This window comes from Podarcis melisellensis (genome assembly GCF_964234715.1).
Source record: "Podarcis melisellensis genome assembly, chromosome: 8".
Taxonomy (NCBI): Eukaryota; Metazoa; Chordata; class Lepidosauria; order Squamata; family Lacertidae; genus Podarcis; species Podarcis melisellensis.
This window is the reverse complement of record NC_138540.1, coordinates 42,334,553-42,355,232: the sequence shown is the minus strand read 5'-3', so window position 1 is coordinate 42,355,232 and position 20,680 is coordinate 42,334,553. Positions and strand designations below refer to the sequence as shown.

General features: G+C 49.8%; 1 protein-coding gene across 10 annotated transcripts in view; it reads left to right on the top strand.

Moving 5' to 3' along the window:
* ZNF469 (zinc finger protein 469) overlaps nt 1-14,876 on the top strand; it is a 270,776-nt gene extending 255,900 nt beyond the window's left edge. For all 10 annotated transcript variants that reach the window (XM_081920130.1, XM_081920134.1, XM_081920126.1 and 7 more), the window contains one exon: nt 378-14,876. In XM_081920130.1, coding sequence (XP_081776256.1) covers nt 580-13,323 — 12,744 coding nt within the window. In that variant the 5' untranslated portion in view covers nt 378-579 and the 3' untranslated portion in view covers nt 13,324-14,876. The remainder of the gene's footprint in view (nt 1-377) is intronic.
* The last annotated feature ends 5,804 nt before the right edge of the window (nt 14,877-20,680 follow it).

Below are 20,680 nucleotides of genomic sequence, written 5' to 3'. Positions count from 1 at the left end.
GATTATTTCAAAAAATTCTCATTTGCTGGTGCCCTGAGCTTGTGCTTTTTCTGCCTCTTGGGTAACACAGTTCCCTGGTTCTCACCCAGGATGGGGCCAGTGCTAACCCCAGTAGGCAGTAAGTGACAGGGGACTCTGTCCATTTCCTGACGTGGCCAACTCTTCCCTCAAAGCACCCTGCTGATTCCTGGAATCAACTCCTTCCAATCTCAAGCAAAGTTTCAGTTTGATATGTTTTTGCTTACATTCTCCTATCAGGGAGAAGCAGCCTTAGTCCTTGGGTTTTGTCACCAAATATTGTAAACGTTTAAATATTTGAGCATTGTAATATGAGACTGCAGAGCTTCTGAATCTCATGAGGCTTTTCTCTCTTGCAGGTCCCATGTGGAATCCTGAGATGAACCCCCAACAGGTCTCATATGCAAGTCCTGCCCCATAGCCAGGATGGAACTGGGAGCTGTCCGAGAGGTTGAGGTGCCTCACAGCTGCTGGAGAAGAAGGGATGATGGTTGCCATGGAGGACTCCCGTGCTGAGGGGCTGAAGGAAACCAGTTCCTTTTAGGCCTGGTCCTTAATACCATGATGGGAGAGACACAGCATGCTTATGCCACCAACGATACTGAGCCCAGCGCCCAAGACAAAGATACTGGCTTTGAGCAATTTGGCAAGAAAGACGTGGGCGAATTTGATGGTCAGCTCCAGGAAGGCTCAGAGTCATGTCTCCACACTGGGACTGAGAATGGGTCCAGCTTCACTGGTGTCAAGGATAAGGAGCCGCACAATCAAAGGGAAGCTGTGATCCGGCCTCAGCAAGCAGGCAAGATAGACTTCAAGTCCCTCCACAACAGGCCCAAGTTCCTTAGCGATGGCCCTTGGGGTTCTGTCAAAGGAAGCCCCCAGTCTCCCCCTGGAAAGAGCAGAGCGAGGGATAAGAACAAGCGGTCCGGAAAAGGAGAGCGTGGCCACCAGCAGCTCTATAGACTTACTATCAGCAATGCCAGACCAAACCCCACCATTGGTATTGCTTATCCCCAGCAGAAGGTCACCCCGCCCAAGAAGGTCGAAGTGGGCCGGGGACCCATCTCGGGGAGCTACAGGTTCCACGTCCCCAGCATCCCTGAGAGAGAGGTAGAACTGCAGCAGGAAGACCTCAGTTTCGCACGGTGTTTTCCTGAGGCCCCCTCAAGCCATATCTCCAGCAACTTTACCTCCCCGACACCAACCGCGCGCCCAGCCCATGGCGCAAAGCTTCAGCTGCCAGCCGGTGTTCCTCATGAAAACTCTGGCACCAACGGGCAGCTGCATTATGTGGAGTTCCAGGGTAATGGGAATAGCTCATGGCCTTTGCCAGAGAAAAGCCTCCCAGGTGCTAACAATGGACTCTCTGCCCCCAAAGCTTGCCCCTTGTTCCCCGAGAGCAGCAAACCTAGCGCACACTGTGTGGGGCCCTTGTCGTTCCAGTACCCCTTCCAGACTTTGCACAGCTCTGCTGCGGACCCTTTCCAAGGCGACATTCATGCTCAAGATTACATTGATGTGTCACTGGCTGCCAGTCAGGCTTCTCATGGTGCTTTTGCCTTCCATCCTTCCTCCAGGGAATGGAAAGAGGAAGCTCTCGCCGGTGGCTCCTACGACCACATTGGCCCGGAGGGCAGGATGTACGGGTTGGCTCCCCAGCAGGCTCCCTTCCTCCCATCACAGACTCAAGGGCATTTGCCTTGCTACAAAGGAAGGAATGAACATTCCACTGACCACAATGGTGCTATCTCTCCTTCTGGTGCTATCGACCAAACTTCAAGCACTTTCCAAGAAAACCAAGGCGTTTTCCCACCCAGTTTACAAATCTCTAGTTTGCCAAAGCCGATCGGGAAGAGGCAGTCCTTGTTGACAGACAACGTAGCTAGTCAAAGGATACTGGATCTCGGTGGTGCTCTGCGAAGGAACATGCCACAGGTCTCTCTACCCCAAGTGCACTTTCAGAACAAGCCTTATGGCGACCCCACGGCCAGTGCTGCCAGCCTGGGCTCAGTGCCTTTCGAGAAGAGCCTTCCCACTACTGGGCAGGCCCAACCCCGGCTCTTGCAGTCTTGGGAGGCAGGCAAGAAGGCTTACCCTCCCATGGAACAAAGCTCAACCGTGTACCCAAGCCCTGCTGGGAACCAGCTCTCGTTTGGGTGCCACCCAGGGGCAGAACAGAGGCAGCACATAAAGAAGGCCTGGCAGCAGCTGCGCCTCACCTCCGCAATGCCCGACCAAGACCGAATTGAGCTATCAAGGAAGCTGGCCAGCCAGAAGCCACCTTTCCCTCTTGGGGCATCAGACTGGGACAGCAGCAGCAAGGTTCAGAAGAACTCCACTCCCAGCTATCCAAGTAAAGCCCTGCTGACTGGGGAGGGAGTCGTCAGGCAGCAGCATGATCCAGGATCAAAGAACTGCACTCCGGCCAACGCTTTTGGCTTTGACGGGGCAAAGGACGCGGAACTTCCTGGCATGTGCGTTTCCAGGGGCAAGCCCCTCTTCTTCAGCGTGAGCCAAGCACTGCCGCTAACTTCCTCTCGTCTCTCTTCCAACCCAGCTTTGGTGTTGCCACCATCAGCCTTGACTGCCTCCCCAGCCGATTCTCCTCTCCCATCGCCTGCTCCCCACCCGGCCAGCAGCAGCAGCACCTGCTCATCCCTCTCGCCCACGTCAAGCAGCCCAAACAGCCACAGTTTTGAAGATGGCACTGTGCTGACCACGTCGCCCTTCTTTCACCACCAGTGCCACCCAAAGGATCTCAGTGAGCCTTTCCATGCCTCCGACTCACTGAGCTCAACCGCAATCCACTACCAGGCAGCAGACTCTCTCAAGGGCTTTCATCTCTCCCAAGGTGCCTCAAAGGATGAACTCCTCTACAGAGGCGTCCCTGTGGACAGCCACGTCCACAAGCCAGAAGAGGATGCCTCCAAAGGGTGTCTGGAGGGCTTTGAGGCTGAGCTGCCTCCACCGCCTTATTCCTCGCATCACTTCCTGGCAAGCACACTGAGCAGCACCAGCCTCGACCAGCTGGATGTCTTCTTGACCTGCAAGCAATGTGACCAGAACTTCAGCACTCTCTCCTCTTTCCTGGACCACCGTCAGTTCTGCAGTTCTCACGCAGCTCTCCAGGGCCCATCAAAAGGCTCTTCCCGGGGGGCGGAGATCCGGAGGCAACATCAGGTGCCTCCTGAGTCCACAAAGCATCCGCAAGCTGGCCTGGGCCTCCTGCTGCCTCCTGTTGATTTTGCAGATGGAGAGAGCAAAGGGGAATCCAAGGAGGACCCTCTGAAGGCGAGTCAGCTTAACGGCCTTGCCCCAAACCCCATGCCGCTTAGCGCTTCTGACTTGGAGATAGACGACGCCAAGCTCGACAGTTTGATCACGGAAGCTCTGAACGGACTTGGGTACCAGTCAGATAACCCTGAAATTGACAGCAGCTTCATCGATGTGTTTGCTGATGAAGAATTGGCCTCTGTGAAGGTCACCAATGGTGGGACCACTTACAAAGCAAAAGAGAGTGTTCCTTCGGGGAAGAAAACGAAGCAGCACCCAGGGATGGAGGAGAATGTGAAAATGTTGAGCTGCTATGATGATCATCCCGGCATGGACTTGGCAAAAAGAAAACCACCCGGGAAGCAAAATGGGCATAAAGAGAGAGTGGCGAGCTGGTTTCCAGACCAGGGAGAGGAAAGGCTTGGAACACAGAGCAGCAGAGAGTCCACTCAGAACAAGGCTAGTGACCTGGCAATGTATGGTGAGGCCAACGCTGATGCAAGTGCCCAAACAAAGGTCAGAAGGAAAAACTGCAGGAGCCCCTTTATGCCTCAAAGGCAGGAGGCCAAAACCATGTCAGAGCTGAAGCAGACCAAGAGCCTGAACCGCCCTCCTTCTCCAGGGAACAGCCTGCTCTCTGCAAAGGATGCCAAGAAGCGCAAGCTGCGGAGCGGCACCTGGAGCAAGGAGCTCATCCACAAGATTGTCCAGCAGAAGAACAAGCTGCACAAGCTGCACAGCAAGGGCGGCAAAGCCGTGCCGCTCTCCTTGCTTGCTGAGCGGATGCTCCCCGAAGCCAAGGACAGCAAGTTTGGCGAGTACGAATACATCTCAGAATCGGATGATGAGCGCGTGGAATACGCCAAGCGGCACTGCAGGAGGAAGGCGGGGCAACGGTTCAACGGGAGGCTGAGGAGCAGCCTCAGTCGGAGGCGCCAAGGGAGAGCAGGGAGGGAGAAGGACAAGGAGCCGGCGTGGAGGTACGGTCAGAGGAGGGGCAGAGAGGAGCCCCAAAGGGCTGCCAGCAAAGAGCCTGGAAGTAAAAACGAATGCACGGGCAGAGTGTGGCGCAGGTGCAGCCGCTCTTCCACCAGCAGCTGCCAGAGCACCAGCCTGTCCAGTGAGATGAGCAACAGCCCTCAAAGCACTGAGAGGGCCGATTCTGACACTGAGAAGGAAAGCGAAGAGAGGAAGAGATTGCTGCACGCCGCACCACATCCACGAGAGCAGCCGGACATTCCTGAGAAAGAAGTGGTAGGAGGAAGAAGCCAAAGAATGACCTCTGAGTTGTCCAGTGAGCAAGGCAGTGTCAACTCACCCCCAGTTCAGGCAGCAGGTTTCCAGGTGCATCAGAGCCCCAGCATGTCCCCAGTCCCTTGCACAAATGGAGACGAAGGTTTGCTCCGGGCCAAGGGGAAGAGCTATCACAGCAGTGGCCTTCTTAACCAGAACCCCACTCGGCTCTTTGGCACTGAGGATGCAGAACAGTCCCACGGGGGATCAAGGCACAATGATGATAAGCCCCTGGCTGCACCGAAAGACGCCGAGCAATGTTCCCTGGAAAGGAATCAGTGCTGGCCCCAGTTTGCTGCCTACAATGGAGAGGCCTTGAAATACCACCTGGATGAGCTCAGTGGCCCATCCTCTGATGGCAGCCATGACATCCCCAGTGACAAGAGCAACAGCTATGAACAAGTAGACCTCAAGTGTTCAAAGAAACCATTGATTGTGGCTCCAATCAGCTGTTTCCGAGACAATTCCATGGACATAGGGATAGCCAGGAAAGGAGCCGCTGCGCTCGTTGATGCTGCTGGTGCATTTTATGACTGCAAAGGGTTATCTAACAGCTTTGAGTCATCGGGCCTTTTCTCGGATGTTGCAGATGTGGAGCCATCACACAGCAACAATGTGTTCCTGTGCCAGGGGGGCATTGACCTCAGATCATTCAAACAGAAGCACCCTGAGATCACGCCCTACGAAGGTGATAATCATGAACAAAGCAAAGTCCCCTCACCTCTTAGCTTTGATTCTTCATCGGTATTCGGGGAGCTGCCTGTGGCCGAGTTTGATGCCACCTTATATGATGGTGTGGTATCAAGCAAGGACAATTACGTGGCCTTTGAGTGTGCTGGCCATCATCAGCTCAGCAAAACCACCCCCTTTGACCAGCAGTATTCTCCATTCCCACAAGAGAAAGACTGGAATCTGATGGAGGGGACATCCCCAGTTTTGCCAGAAGACATTGCCCAGTTTCACAGCCTCCCTGTTGAAAAAACAGCCGCTAAAAGGTACCCTGGCGAGATCAACCAAATCCCTTTAGCCGAAAGGATGGCTGATTACAGTATGGCTTTCATGAGCACTATCTCAGATGACGAGCTCGAGATCAAAAGGTTAGTCACTGAGTTGGAAAGCCAGCTGCAAGCAAACAAACTGAACATGGAAGTATCCGATGAACACCAAGCTCCCAGACAACCTACCAGCACAGATAAGAAGGAAGCCACCCACCAGTTTTCACTCTTAACCCTCGACCAGGAAAGCAATGGGAAAGGGCTGTTCCTAACAGAAGCCGAGTTTGAGAAAGCAAGCCTCCTTTCTACAAAAGCCTGTGTCTGTGAAAACTCAGGGAATGAGAAAAGTCTCCTTGCAACTTTAGAAAGCAAGTACAGAAGCCACAGGGACCCTTGGCCATGTCCGGTGCCATTCAGCCCAATACACTCCACCATGCACACACCATCTGCCACTGATCTGATTTTGGGAGGTCCTTTTAACTCCAAAGAGGACCAAGACAAGCTTCATGACAACCTGAAGGGTATTGAAATCTCTGAGGAAGATGACTTCAGTGAAATGCAGGCTGCCCCTGCCAGAATCATGCCAGATCCATGCTCTTCAGGCATCTCTGACGATTTGCGAGTTCCAAGCTTCACAGAGCATTTGATACAAAGCCCTGATCAATTGTTCCCTAAAACTCTGGAGGCAGCTGAGCTAAATGTGCATGAGCCTTTGCCTCTGCGAGGGGAGGTGTTTGCAGAACTGCTACCAAAGGAAAAAACTTTTGATGGTGCTGCTGAGTTGGAAACGTATGGGCAGCAAGTTCTGTGTTTGAAGCCAGATTTTGGACTACAAGATGTTGGTGGTCCAGAGCTTGATGACAACTTGCCCTCTAGTGCCCAAAGCATCAAGGACCCAGAAATGCTGGAGAGCATCACACTCTTCCCAAGGGATGAGGATGGATCTGCCCTTCTGGATAAGTCCCGACAGACTGTTTGCCACTCTCCAGCCCTACACAATAAAGCTGGAGATGGGAAAATGCTGGTTTTTGACACATTGCCATTTTCGAAGGAGATGAATGGGGAGGTAGAAGATGTGTCCGCTCCCCAGGAGAAGGCAGGCAACCCATTGCAGCAGCTGCAGTTGTTTGTGGCCAGGACGGCCAAAAGCAACGAGGAGGACTTGCTGATGCCATGCTTCCCAGCCCTGCAGCCCACCTCCCACTTGCCTGCAAGTGTTGACATTCAGTCTGAACAGGAAGAGGCATCTATGGGCCCTGTTGCAAGTGAGGAGGTGGCTGAAAGTCCCACAGTGAATGAAAGGAAGAGCTCCCTGGGAGACGAATCTGAGAACAGGACCAAGGCATCTGATTCAACTGAACTATTTTTTGAACCAGGCAAACAGGCAGAATATCTTGGTGAAAGGGCTCCCTGCACTACAGAGCAATCAGCCCTTCAGAGCCCTGAAAGACACAATCCCATTGCAGAGGAGAAGGAGCAGGAGCAGCACCTAAAAGATGACTGTTTTGAGGTGGTGGGTGACATTAAACTGTGTGCAGGTGGCATTTCCCCAGAGCACAGACACCTCTCACCACTCAGCGGCTCAATGGTGACCTCAATGCTAAGGGAAGAGAGAACACAAGGCTGTCAAGGTACAGGAGAGGTGGTAGAAGATCAGCAGAATGCAACCCTGGCATTTAGGAGCCACAAAAAATCCCCCTTAAACTCTGAATCATTTGAAAATGAAACACCAGGCTGTGCTTTGCCAGCCACGCTCAAGGGACTTGTGGCTCACTGCACACCTTGGGGCGAAGCCTGCTGTGAGGATCAAGTGTTGTGTGCTGCAGAAGTCCACCAGATGGAAAGGAGGGGTGATCAGGTGGGACAGTTGCAATGTCATGTGACCTTGGCTCCCAGCAACTCACCTGAAAATCAACATCAGGATGATTACTCCTTGCACGGGAGAGCTTTCTGCTTGGGAACCAGCCCAGTTTCAGAAGAAGGCCAGAACTTGGAGGAGCAAGCCAGCCACTGTGCAGAAGCTTTGTCTCTGGAAGTCAGCTTGGCTAGTCAGAAAGAAGTGCTGAAAAGTGACACAGGCAGCGTAACACTCTCTGACTTTGGAGTACCACCATCTGAAGAGAGTCCGACTGCTGCTGGGGTGCAGCAGATTCCCCTTGTGTGCAGGTGCTCCCCTAGTGCTGAGAAGACTGTTGTTGGGAATCCCATGCAGGATTATTCGGAGCACCAAGAATGGACAGAAGCACCACAATTTCTACCCAGCATGCTCCCTTGTGGCGCCACCTCTCCTTTGCTGTCAGATATGATCAATAGTAGTCAACAGCACATTGAAGAAGATGTCACCAGCACCTTGGCAGAACCTGAAAAGGTTGTCCGTACACCACCTGCCTCTTCCCTGTGCTCTAGCGACCTGGCAGCTCCTCCTGTAGAGATACAAATACCCTTGAAATTACAAGCCAACAGCTGCACATCTCCCAGCCTGCTACCTTCTAAAAATAATGATATTCCTGAAGAACTATCCAAGCATCCAGGTCATGAAGACAGTGGCATGTGCTCTGTGACGGATGTGATTACCTGTTCTCAGTCAGCATCCTTGCAAAACATCACGCTTGACCAGCCTGCATCAGAGACAGATTCTGCTCAGCTTACAAATACAAAGACGAATCAAAACAGGGAGTTAATGTCAAAGCCTCAGGGGCCAAAGGAGGCTCAGATTTGCCTCCAGAAAGGCAGCAAAGATCAAGCTCAACCAAAGATCCTTAATGATCAAGAGATGGCCACTGCTGACCTTGCAGGAACAGCTAATGCCAGTGAGGTTCACCTTAGTGCTGGCCAATTTCCAGAGACCACAGAGACTGGGATCAAGAAGGCTTCACAAGACATGGACAGCAGAGGCGACAGTTTGAAGAATGAAGGCTCTGAGAGTGTGAAAGGGTACATTAGCTACACAGAACAAGAGGAAGGCAATGATGAAAGTCTGAAAGATGATTTCAAGACCAAGCAAGCAAAAGAAAAGAAGGGGAAAGGACTGCAAGTCACCTGTGATATTTGCACAGTTCGTTTTAGAACCAAAACTGGGTTGATGAGGCACAAAACTGTGAAACATCAGGAGAAAAAGGAGACCACTCCATTGCCAGGCCTGGACTGTGCTCCACTGGAAAAGGCATTCACGGCAAGCAAGCAACTCTCTCGGAGAAACAGCAGGGCTTCCATCAAAGAGAGAGCAAGCAGCTCACACCTGTCAAAAGCAGGCGTTAGCCAACCATTTCCCAAATCCTGCAGGAGCCAAAGGAAAGAGCCCAGTCCAGAGATCCAAGAAGTTGTTAGTAAGGTGCTCGGTGACCTAAGTGTGATTTCATTTGATGTAACCCAGGAACTCCAAAGTACAGATGTTCCAAATGAAGACATGAAAACGACGTCGCTAAGGACAGAGGCAGAGAGATTGGGCAACTCAGCACCTGGCTCTAAACCAGGGCCAGACACAGGAGGGAAAGACAAAGAGGCTGGTGCTGGTGGGTTGGGCAGTTTTGCCAGGAAGAAATTGAAGGAAAAGGCAAGAAAAGCCAAAGTATTTCCCAATGAAACCATCGAATCTTCTCATCTAGAGAGTGAGATCCCTGAGCTTCGCTCCACAATGATTCCCTGCACTGTCAACCTCCTTCTGACCACTGTCTCTAAAGAACTGGAGAGCAGCACTCCATCACCTGGTCTCCAAGAACAGGCAAGGGCACAGTCACCATTGCCACTTCACCCTCCAATAGTCAAGGACTTGGAAGAAGTTGGTGAAAAGACATCATCAACCCAAGAGATTGCTGGGCAAGAGCTTCTTCAGGATGTAGGGAGCTGTAATGAGCAATTGGTGGATCCAGGGTTGAAAGGACACTTGCCAGAGAAGTGGATGAGCAGGTACCCAAAACAAGTTGAGGAAAGGTTGAGCAATGTCTGTGAAGAACCAGGTGAGGATATCAGCATGGAAAAACCAGAGTCATCTGAAGAGAATCCACCCAAAGAGATGTGCTGTAGAAATCAAAAGAGGCCATCAATGTATACACCAAGTCCCAACAGCCTCCAGCAGTCCTGCCATGCTGGAGCAGTTGAAGAGGACTTCCCTGAAATCATATCAGAAAAAGCTTCCAGTGGTGTCCCTTATCCCACAGAGTCCAAGCCTTTGAGGATGGAAGAGCTTCAGATGAGGAATGAATCTCAGGGGGATGAGGGGGATGCCATGGGTCCAGACCTGCAGAGTTTGTTTGATGATGACTCCACGTTTTCACAACTTTTCCCCAGGAATGACCGGTTTGCCCATCGGAAGTGCAGGCGGGTATATGGAAAGCGGACCAAGAAGCCCAAACCTGTCATAGAAGTGAACCCCAGGCCAGAAGGCATGGCGGGTCTCTTTACAACCAGGATGGCTTCAGATCTAGGAGAAACCAGCTCTTTCTGTGTCACCAGGGAGGACCCTTGTGAGTACGACACCATCTCCATTGATGACGCTCTGACTCTCAACATGTGTCATGGCAGCAAAGCAATAGTAAGTGATATCAATTCCGGATCTACCAAAAAGGTTCTGCAGCCAGACGATGCCAGGCAAAGGGAAGACATTACTGATTTGAAGAGCGATGGCACAATAAGGAGTCCAACAGAGGATCTTCCAAGCTTGAGTAGTTGGGGTAGTCTTGAGAAGAAGACGGAAGGCATTTCTGTTGACAAAACATTGCTCAGCCCATCCGTGGAACTGACAAATGGGCAATCATCAATGGCTCTCAGTCCAGAACCTCCTGACCTGGAAGAAGAATCCTATGACACTAGGATGAATGAAAATCCTGGCTTGTCTGAGTTTCATACAATTGATATGGATATGTTGAACACAAAGTTTGAGATGAGAGATGTGTGCTTCTACAGCATTGGGGAAGATCATCTCAGCCACACTGATGATGAATGCACCTCAGGGTTCAAGCCACCATCACCAGCCCAGCAAGGCAGACCCATCAAAAATAAGCTAGGAGAAGGAAAACAGGGGAAAACCCGTAGCGACTTGAATCTCAAGGCTAAAGACAAGCAATACAAGTGCAAGGTGTGTTTCCAGTGGTTCCTCACTTTAGGGGAGCTGGACTTCCACAAGCTCACTCACAACCCTTCTCCCCCACCAACATGCTACATGTGTGTCCAGAGGAAGTTCAGCTCCCGGGAGCAGCTAAGGGACCATTTGAAGGAGAAGCATGCCAAGAACAAAGCCGGCTTGTGGGCCTGTGGGATGTGCCTGAAGGAAATATCTGACGTCTGGATGTACAATGAGCACCTACGAGAGCATGCCACTCAGTTTGCCCGGAAAGGCCAGGCTCAGAAATCTGTCCTGGGTGGGTTGCCCAGCTGCTTCAGTGATGAAGATGATGCTGTCACGCATTTCCTGAACTCTATCATATGCCGGAAACCCAACAAATCAGCTAAGCATGCTGAGCCTGGCAGCAAAGCACCTGCTTGCAAAGAGAGCAAAAGTCCCAAGGAGCCCCAAGGAGGGCAAGAAGTGACTGTCAACAAGGACACCTTGGAGGTCCCACTAAGAACCAAGCCAACTGTTGCCTCTCCCAAAGCAACAGCCCCATCTCCCGACCCTGCCCCTAAAGCCGAAGGGGCTCCAAAGTTGGCTCCCATGCACCCAGAATGCAAAGATCCCTCTCGAGATTGCCATCACTGTGGGAAGCAGTTCCCCAAGCCCTTCAAGCTCCAGCGCCACCTGGTGGTGCACAGCTTGCAGAAGATCTACCTGTGCCACAAATGCCCAATGTTTTACCAGGAAACCAAAGAGCTTCGGAACCACCTCAGCCAAGAGCATGGAACGGCTGAGGAAGCAGACATCAAGCACACCACGCTCTATGCCTGTGAGCTCTGTGCGGATGTCATGCATGTCATCAAGAAGTCTTTCATCTGCAGCACCTGCAACTACACCTTCTCCAAAAAGGAGCAGTATGACCGGCACATGGAGAAGCACCTGGTGGGGAGCAGCAAGACCTTCCGATTCCGAGGAGTGATGCGGCCAGGAGTCTCGGCCAAGGATGGGGATAAGAAAGTAAAAGAGGAAGGACACCTGCGGGAAGACATACCAGCAGCCAAAAAGAAAAAGTTGGTCCATCGCAACACCTTGCTTGCACCAGGCTTACCTGTGCAGGCAGATTGCACCTGTGTCCCCCAACTAGGGAGTGAACCTCTGCTGTCTCCAAATGAGCCTCTATCCACAGCAGCCAATGTGGCCACAACAGCTCGACCCCAGACCTCCGTAAAAACAGAAGACCTGGTGGGCCGCTACTCCAGTCTCCTGGGTGAAATTGCAAAAACCCGGTGTGATTGTCTGCCTCCACCTCTTCCAGTTTTGCCCCAGGATGAATCAGGTGGCCCAGAACTCAAGCCCACCACTGCACTTTCTGCAAGACAGCTGGTGAAAGGAGACTCCCTCGGCGACAATCCACCTCCTTCCATAGACTCTCCTGATGCAGTTAGTATTGATCTGGCCAGCTTAACACATAAGCAAACAGCACCACCAACACAAAAGCTGCCTCCAATTCATTTCTCTGAGAAGCACAGCAAAGAGACAGTGGCCCCAGAAAAAGTCACCTCTAACGGCAAAGGTGAACATGCCATGGGAACCTGGGACAGCCCACATTTCCAAGAAGAACCCGTGAGCAAGATGCCTGACCTTTCTGCTGCAAATCTGGGGGCGACAGAATGCAAGGGGACTCCCAAAACAGAGTGGAGCGGCAATCCTGATCTAAGTGATACAGCTCCTCAGGAAAGTGCGACCAAGATGCACTTACCTGAAGCAACCTTCCACATGTTCCTGCTGAAGGACAAGACCTCCTCACTTGCCCTCAACCGGTCTGCCAAAGAGATGCCTTCAAAGAAGGTCACAGGTGGGCAGACCTATGCCGAGAACGAACCCAGTGTCCATTGCTCCCTGGGCAGTGCAGAAGAGGCTCAGAAGCCACCACCCTTAAAAGACAAGGCCCTCCCAGAGATGGGTGCTGCTTATTCCAGAGACAACGGCACCAGTGTTGGCATCAAAGAGATGGGAAGCAACCCCGTCAAGCCTGTGAGCGGCCACCTCCGGAGCGAGGTGGGAAGTGCCCAGGCAAAGCACAGCCACCCTGACCTGAGCAAATGCCCAGAGAGACCCATTGCTAATGGGCTGACCAAGCTTCACCCCAAAAAGCGGAAAGAACACAAATCCACTCACAAAGGAAGCTCAGCCTCCCGTGAGAACATTGAGGGGGATGGCAACAAGAAGAAAAAAGCCCGGACGCCGGATGCTGGGAGGAGCGACGCCGCTGGAGGGTTCAAAAGGGCTGATTGGCCCAACAGTGATGCTTTTGCTCTTTCGCCCCGGAGGAGGGACCCTCACTGCAACAAACTGAGCCCTACGCTCAAGGTGTCCATGGCTGGCGGCCAGCTCAAAAAGATGGTGCTTGACCAATGCTTTCAGAAGAAGGCGGAGATCCGCCACGCCAATGGAGACCTGAAACGCAAGAAGGACCTCTTGGCCGGCAAGGCCTTCCACCACCCCCTTTTAGCCAAAGACCCCTCTGCCTCCCTGCCAGGCTCTTTGAGCCGGCACAGAGCTGTCCAAGGTGCTAAGCTGCCCGACTCTCACAATTACAGGACAGCTGAATCCCAGAACAATCTCCTAAGCCAACTGTTTGGGCAGAAATTAAGTAGCTTTAAAATTCCTTTAAGAAGAGATACTTCTGAGTAATTTATGAAAGTGACTTATGGTGATCCTTCGCTGCTTTCATTGGGGTTTGCAGGGGGGGGGAGAGAAATTATCAAAGCATTAAATTCGTTTGTGTAGCGTGATTTCTCTGTCTAGCTTAAATGAACTTGCACTGCAGCCTCTGAAATAGTTTTGCTTTGTGTCTTGCTAATCTACTTTAATTCACCTGATTTATCATGCAAATGCTAGAACTTTGATGTTGCTGATGATGTTCATGAACTAAAACTGTAATCGCTTTGGGCAGAGTGAAGCGTCAAGAGGAAATGCTTTATTGGAGAAGTGCTGAGGTTATAAGGATACTTGCAAATCCCAGCCCCTTTTCAGACTGTGTCTCTGTTATCTTTGTACAAAGTACTTGAAGAGATGAACTTCATTCCAGAGACGTCTTATTCATAAGGTGCAGCACACTGTAGAAAGCATTTTTTTCCTCCTCCCAAAGATTTTGCACAAATAATCCCGAACGATTTCATTTAATTGGGAGCCAGCCTAAGAAATAACAATTTAAAAAAATTAAATTAAGAAGGAAGCAGGCCACAGTTTTGACAGACAGACATTTCCAAGAACGTGGCATTAAGAACTGCCATGCAGCATTTGGAAAGTTACTGCCTTTATTAGACCACTGTAGATGTTGCTAAAAGAGGGTTATATTTTTTATTTTTGCAAAGAGAAATGTACACGCCTTCCCCTCTAACCTAGCTAAACTGCACCTTGAAGATTTGTGACATAGTTTTTTTATTATTGTTTTTAATTATTAATATTTTCCAGTGAGAAAACTGCCAACTTACATCTTCCCCACTCCCCTGCAGTACTGTGTCTCAAGAACCTGTAAGGTATCATTTTTATATTAAAAACAAACCAACAAACTCTTACTGTATTGAGGTAGTTGCTAGACTTGGTATGGGCTTTACACTATGCAGTTAAACTGGTGCTATTTTTATTTTCATAATGTGAATACAGACAGGAACACACACACACACGAGTCAAGAAAGAGGGAGAAACTTGTGAAAGAAGTAAACAGTTGCCTGTCTAAACCTAACACGGAGAGTGCAGGATGGTGTTCTGACAATGCTCCTCCTGCGACGCTAATACTCTGCAGTGTATGCAGCAAAGGTTACATCTTGAGGCTTGAATCTCAGGTGCAAAAGGCGACTTGGAGGATAATCAGCTGTTAATAGGGACCTCCATGTTTGAGAAAGAGGAGGAGACAATGCACTGAAGGGGTTAAGGGGGGCACGCTCTCAGAGTACTTTGCGTGTGTCTTGCAAACTATATGTGTTTCATTTTTTTAAAGGAATTAAATGGCTTTATCCTGTTAATATGTACCTTTACAGTTCTTTGTGTAAAAAAAAAAGTAGGTTAATTATACGTCAGGTGCAATGCATTATGTTAAAAGTTTTTATTTTGATATTTGTCAGAGAACAGAGAAAAGTACAGAAGATGCCATTTTTTAAATAATAAAAAAGATGTTGTAAAGGTGCTGTTTGAGCGCCTCTGCCTCTTTTAATATTGTTGAATAAAGTATGAGATGAACATAATGCTGTGGTACTGTAAAACGGGGCCCGGATTTATCTTCTCAAATATAGTCCAATATTTTCACAGAAGCTCACCGGTCTGTGTGGCATTTTTCAGACAGTCTGCCTTCTATTCATTTCTCGTCCTTTGGGGATGCAGTGAGTGTGGGAAGGTGGTTCCCTGGTAGGCAGGACTGGACTACCACGTAACAACTGAAATTGCGTTACGGGGGTTGGACTAGATGACCCATGGGGTCTCTTCCAACTCTACAGTTCTATGATTCTGGCTTAGTGTTCTTCTGTTAACAAAGAGCAGCCAGCACATGACTTGGGATGTTGTGATGCCATTGTCAAATAATAGAAAAGGTTTTCAGATGACTTTCAGATGACACCTCGGTTACCCAAGAGCAGATCTTCCATTTTCAGAGACAATGGAAAGTTGTGGTGCTAACATGTCACTCTGAGCCCTAAGAGGAAGGGCAGCATGGTACAATAACCAGCCCTCACTCCCACTTGCACTGCTAATGTTCTCCAGCATGCTTGGCCCACAGTTTATTTGTGCTTCTACAACATACCCCAGCATTTCTGAACACTGATTGTCTGGGCTTTGCTATGCGAGTCTTAATCCTTGGCTGCTTGGCTCCCTGATGGACATCACCCTGACTCCTGTTTCCTAACTCCACCCTTCACACATCTCTTCCTATCCCTGAAATGCTGTACTTAAAATATCCCCAAATCTGCTTCCCAGCATCCCAAATGCAACACAATTAATCACATGTGCCCTAATTCTGTCCGTGAGCAATCCCCTGTACAGAGAAGAGAGGAGCAGCTTTGGCTTCCCTTGGTGACTGTCCACTCCCCTGTATTCTCAAGGGGGCTGTGTTGCATCATGAGCCACTCTCTCAGCTTGTCAGGTTTAGCAACAGGAGCATTCTGTTGCATTAGTGGAATTCAGAAAGTAACAACAACAACAACAACAACAACAATAATACCAGCACTTGGTAGAGAAAAGCTTGTCCAGGACCCTCCTGGTCAGTCTGCCTTTGTCCTCAAGATGACCTCTGTGTGAGTCTCGCTGAGTTCCAAAGGCACGGAGGCCGCCGCAAAGCGACGGGTATATTATATTCTTTAATTACTGTTGCAATCATAACATTTAAACACTGTCAACGAGAGATAGCTCATAACCGCAGGCTAGAATCCTGCCACTTGGGGCTTGTAACTCAAACTGCAGGATTAATTTGATTAATTGATAGAATTATTTTCCAAACCACTCTTTTGTTTATGGCGGCTTTAAATGCTCACCGCCCGCACCCTCCCTGAGTGTTGCGAAGGAGAGATAAAGCCAGCTGAAAATAATTAGTATGGCTTAATTTAGGGAGGGGGGGGCGTAAGGAAATAACCTCAAAAAGAATTTTGTCAGGAAATTTACAGCGGCGCATATTTTGCAAGCGGGTGCCGGGAGGAAATATGACGGGCTTGAAAATGGAACTCTGGCGCCGCGTCTCTGATATATTTCGCTGTGGATACAAAAGCATCAGGCAGAGGCATAGTTTGTACCTGCTTGTTCCAGATTAATAGCATTAAGTGCTTTTGAAAACAACAGGCTCCCGTGGAAGGAAGTCCTCCGGCAGGCTTAGAAACAGCCACTTCCAGGTGGCCAGTGACATTTGAAAGCAGCTGGGATCTCATGTTCCTTATCTTATCTGATTATTTTTTTAAAAAAGAAAAACATATACTAGGAGAGTGGCAGCTCAAGCTGTCCTGTAAGCCACACCCAGCCAACGTTTCTTCTTCTCCCGACCGTTTGGGAGCACCAGCTAGGATTACTCAGCAACAAAGAGAAGGCACTCTGTGTGCGCTTTGGCGCACCCTCGGCTATTACTTCACATTTTCCCAAATGAAACAGGTTCTGGAGTTAAGCCCTGTCAAGTTAACCCTGCTGTTGTCTTCATGTTGTGTTTGCAGGGCTCCAGCAGGAAACAGGTGCTGGCCTAGATGAGTCCTTGCTCTGATCCAGCGTGGCTCATCTAAGACTGGCCTCTTAGTCCTAACAGGGCCCTGCCCCACCAGCCTGCAAGTCAGCCAGCCTTCCCTTTCCTACCTTCTTGCTTTCAACGAGTCCAGGCAGTGGCACTCCCGGTCCTACCTCCCCATTCTTAGTCTCAATGTTGCCCTTGTAGAACTCAGCAAAGAGGAGAAGGGTGGAGACAAAGCCTGAATGAGTTGGCTCTGCCTGTCTTTGGCTCCCTGCCTTCTGCCCTACCAGTTGCCAAAACAGTTCTTATGAAGGGTCGCAGGGAAATCTCAGCACCTATGAGCAGAAAACATGCTAGAGAGCCCTTGACGAGACACCCAGGAGAACCAGCCCATCCTTCATCTCATTGCTGTGCAGTTGAGAGACAACGTCCTGGCCCTTGTCACCAGCCGATGAACTCATGCTCAGGTTTCTTTCCTGCCAAACCCTTTAATGCATAAAACCAAGTAATGGATAGGCAACAGTTAAGGGCACAGCAGGGGGGTTGCATGGCTAAGCAGGAGCCAAGATGTTCTTTATTTCATAAAAAGTATACAGCTCTTGATGGTTGTTTTTTTAAAAAATAAAAACAACAACAACCCTCAAAGCAGTTGACCAACAAGCTCTTCCTTTGGAAGAATGGGGCAGACTCTTACCTGGGACACCACAGTTCAACACCCCTCTTAGCCATGAAGTTCACTTGGTGACATAGAGGGTAATTTACCTCATAGGGTTGCTGTGGGATTAAATGAGGTGGGGACAGAACCATGGACGCCATATTGAGCTCCTTGGTGGGTAAAGGTGAGCTATAAATACAATAAAATAATAAGCGACAGGCATCTCTTCTCTGGGTCAGCAAGTGGACACTTCTGGGAGTGGGCTGGGCCTGTGAGGTTTGTTCACAACAGCACCAATGTTTCTGTTTCCTTGGTGACAGGAGGTGCCAGCTCAGTATCCTGCTTACTCTCAGGCGCTTCCCATGGAGGAGGCTCCTTACCAACAGGAGTGATGGGGGAGCTGGCAGTAGTTGAGGCCTCCTATGAGTGGCCTGCTTGAGGGGTCCAATGCCACAGGGTTGGGACACCTCTCTTGACACTTGAGCCTGCCTCTCTCTCCCCAGTTCCTGACGCTTGATCACTGGTCCCCTTCTCCAGCTCAGATATTTATTGGGCCCCATTTCACCTCCCTAAAACACTCTCCCAGGTCATTTAGTTCCACCTCTCTGATCTGCCCCCCTCCACCTTCCTCATGATCTGCCCATCCCCTCCATGACATCTCCACAGGACCCATAACAGATCACACAGGTCTGGAAGCATGGTCTGGGGTTTGTCTTTTGAAGACAGGTGGAGCTCACGGGGCAGGCAGGGGAAGAAACCCAGTGAGACTGTGCAAGATAGTCTTCACCAACCTGCTGCCCTCCAGAAGTTTTGAACTACAGCTCCCATCAGCCCCAGCCAGCATGCCTATATGGTGCTGGGGCTGGTGGGAGTTGCAGTTCAAAGCAACATCCTTGCCATTGTCTTCCCTTCTGTGAGGGCCTTGAGCATGTCTGAAAGGCCGGGGAGGTTGCCAGCCACACCCCATCTCTTATAGGCATCAGTAAGTCTGTAGTCTTTTATTTGTATGCCACCTTTGGACCCCAAAAAGGCCCCGAGGTGGCTGACAAACAAAAAACAAATAAATGCAAATACTGTACAAAAATAATGCCAATGCAAACCATACAAGTAAGAAACATTCCCAACAAGGTCATGACATTTCCAAAGTAAAAACCCAATACAGCCATGTTCCTGCCAAAAGGACAAAGAGCACGCCCCATAAAAATGTTAAGAGAGGACAAAAGTAAATACAGTATTTAAACAGCAGCTGTACCTCATAAAGATCCCAAGTGGGGTTGGGTGCAGCAATGCAGGTGGAAAAGGTTGTCCTTGATAGGTCCAGCACTCCCTCCCCCCCCCTCTAGTAATGGCTGCCAAGCAGCAGCTGCTCCTTATAAGGTCCAAGGCAGGTGGAAATATTTGTCCCTTGATGGTTCCAACAGTCTCTTCCCTGTAGTCTTGGATCTGAACACCAATGGGCCACTCTGTCCTGGTGCTTGAGGGTGGCACCCGGCCACCAAAGGAGGTAAGTGCTTTTGGAACTTATTTATTACTTTAAACAGCTGTGGGGAGCCTGTGTTGCTGGACCCAGTCCCAACTTCCCTCTCCCCCAGCCAGCATGGCCAGCTATTGGGGATGATGGCTACTGCAGTCCAGCAACCACCCACTGGTTTAAAACCTATATATCACCCTTTGCCCTTAGTCACAGTTTGCATTCACTGTCATCTGTGGTTAACATTAGCTAAGGTTTAAAAACCAGCTACAAACCTTGGTTAATGAGCAACCTTTAACCATAGCGAAGAAGCCATAGTTAAACTGCTGGGTTGTGTTCACACATAATGCTAAGTCATAATTTAGTAAGCCATAGTTTAATAAACCACCATTTAATGTTAAGTCTGAACTGTGCCCCCATGTGCCTTAGAACATGTCCAGACATGCAAGGTCCCCATTGCAGGCAGTAGAGCAAGGAGTTCCTGAATAAAAGTTTAAATAGTCTCTCTTGGACTATCTATCACACTGATTTGGGAAGGCTGGGCATTGCTAGCCACTTCCACGGAAGCAGCACACAGGTTTGCATGGAGGCTTCCGTCCCTTACCCATGCTACTGCTAATATAGTTTTTGGCTCCCTTGACATTGCTTTGGTATGGCAGACAAGATGATATTTCCAGACTGGGAGCTACTTAGCCTCCCTATTTTCTCTCTGTGTCATTTTTCTCCCCCTGGAAGATATTGATGATCCACGTCTTTTGCAGCTTGGCAGAAATCTGTTGGTGCATAATAAGGAGATTTGCAGGACCTCTGCCAGAGCAGGTGATCTGCCCAGATTGAGCTCTTGCCTGGGAAAAGAGGAAAGGAAAAGAAAGAGAGAGAGAAAGAAAAACCCCTGTCCATCAGTCAGACTCAGCTCCACAAAGCCCTCAAGTTTGCTGAGCCTTGCTTTATCACTGAGCATTTCGGGCGCTTTTGACACTTGGAAGATTGCAGGATGCCGCCGTAATTCCAACGAGGAAGGGAAAGCAGGATGGCTTTGAGCAGCTGCAGATTAACATGAGTTGCGCTGTGGGTGTGCAATGGCCAGGGAGAGAGGAGGAGAGAGAGAAAGCGGGGAATAGGGCCAGGAAAGGAGAAATGGATGGGGATTATTTGGGGTGATTATTTGGGGAGCCACAGTGCAACTTGTATAGCAACCAGTGCTCTGCATGCAATAAAAAGGGAGCTGGCCTGGAGCTGAGCCTGACTAAAGATACCCTATCCAGATGATACAGAAGGCCAGAGCCCAAGCTGAGGCCTCAGTGGTCTGGATCTGCCCCTGGGCTGCAGGATCTAATTGCATGCCCAAAATACAGAGCCTCACAACTGCAACCTGGGTTGATCAGATTGTTTGGCTTACAAATTGTTCAGGCCACCTTTAGTGATTTCAACTTAATGCATAAGTACCACTTCCTGCCCCCGTCAAAGCATTACACTATCTAATAATACTGGGCAATATCTAATGCTTGTCATACTTAGAGTAGACCCACTGAAATGGATGATTGTAACTAACTTGGGTGCATTGATTAAACTGAGTCTGCTCTGAGTGAAATTTCGCTTGATACAATCCATCATTATTATTACTATTACTGCCAGTGGTAGTACATTTGTAACATTCGCCACATGCATTATATACAGTAGTTGCAATTCAAACAACAAGCCTGTAAAGTAGGCCAAGTTCATTATC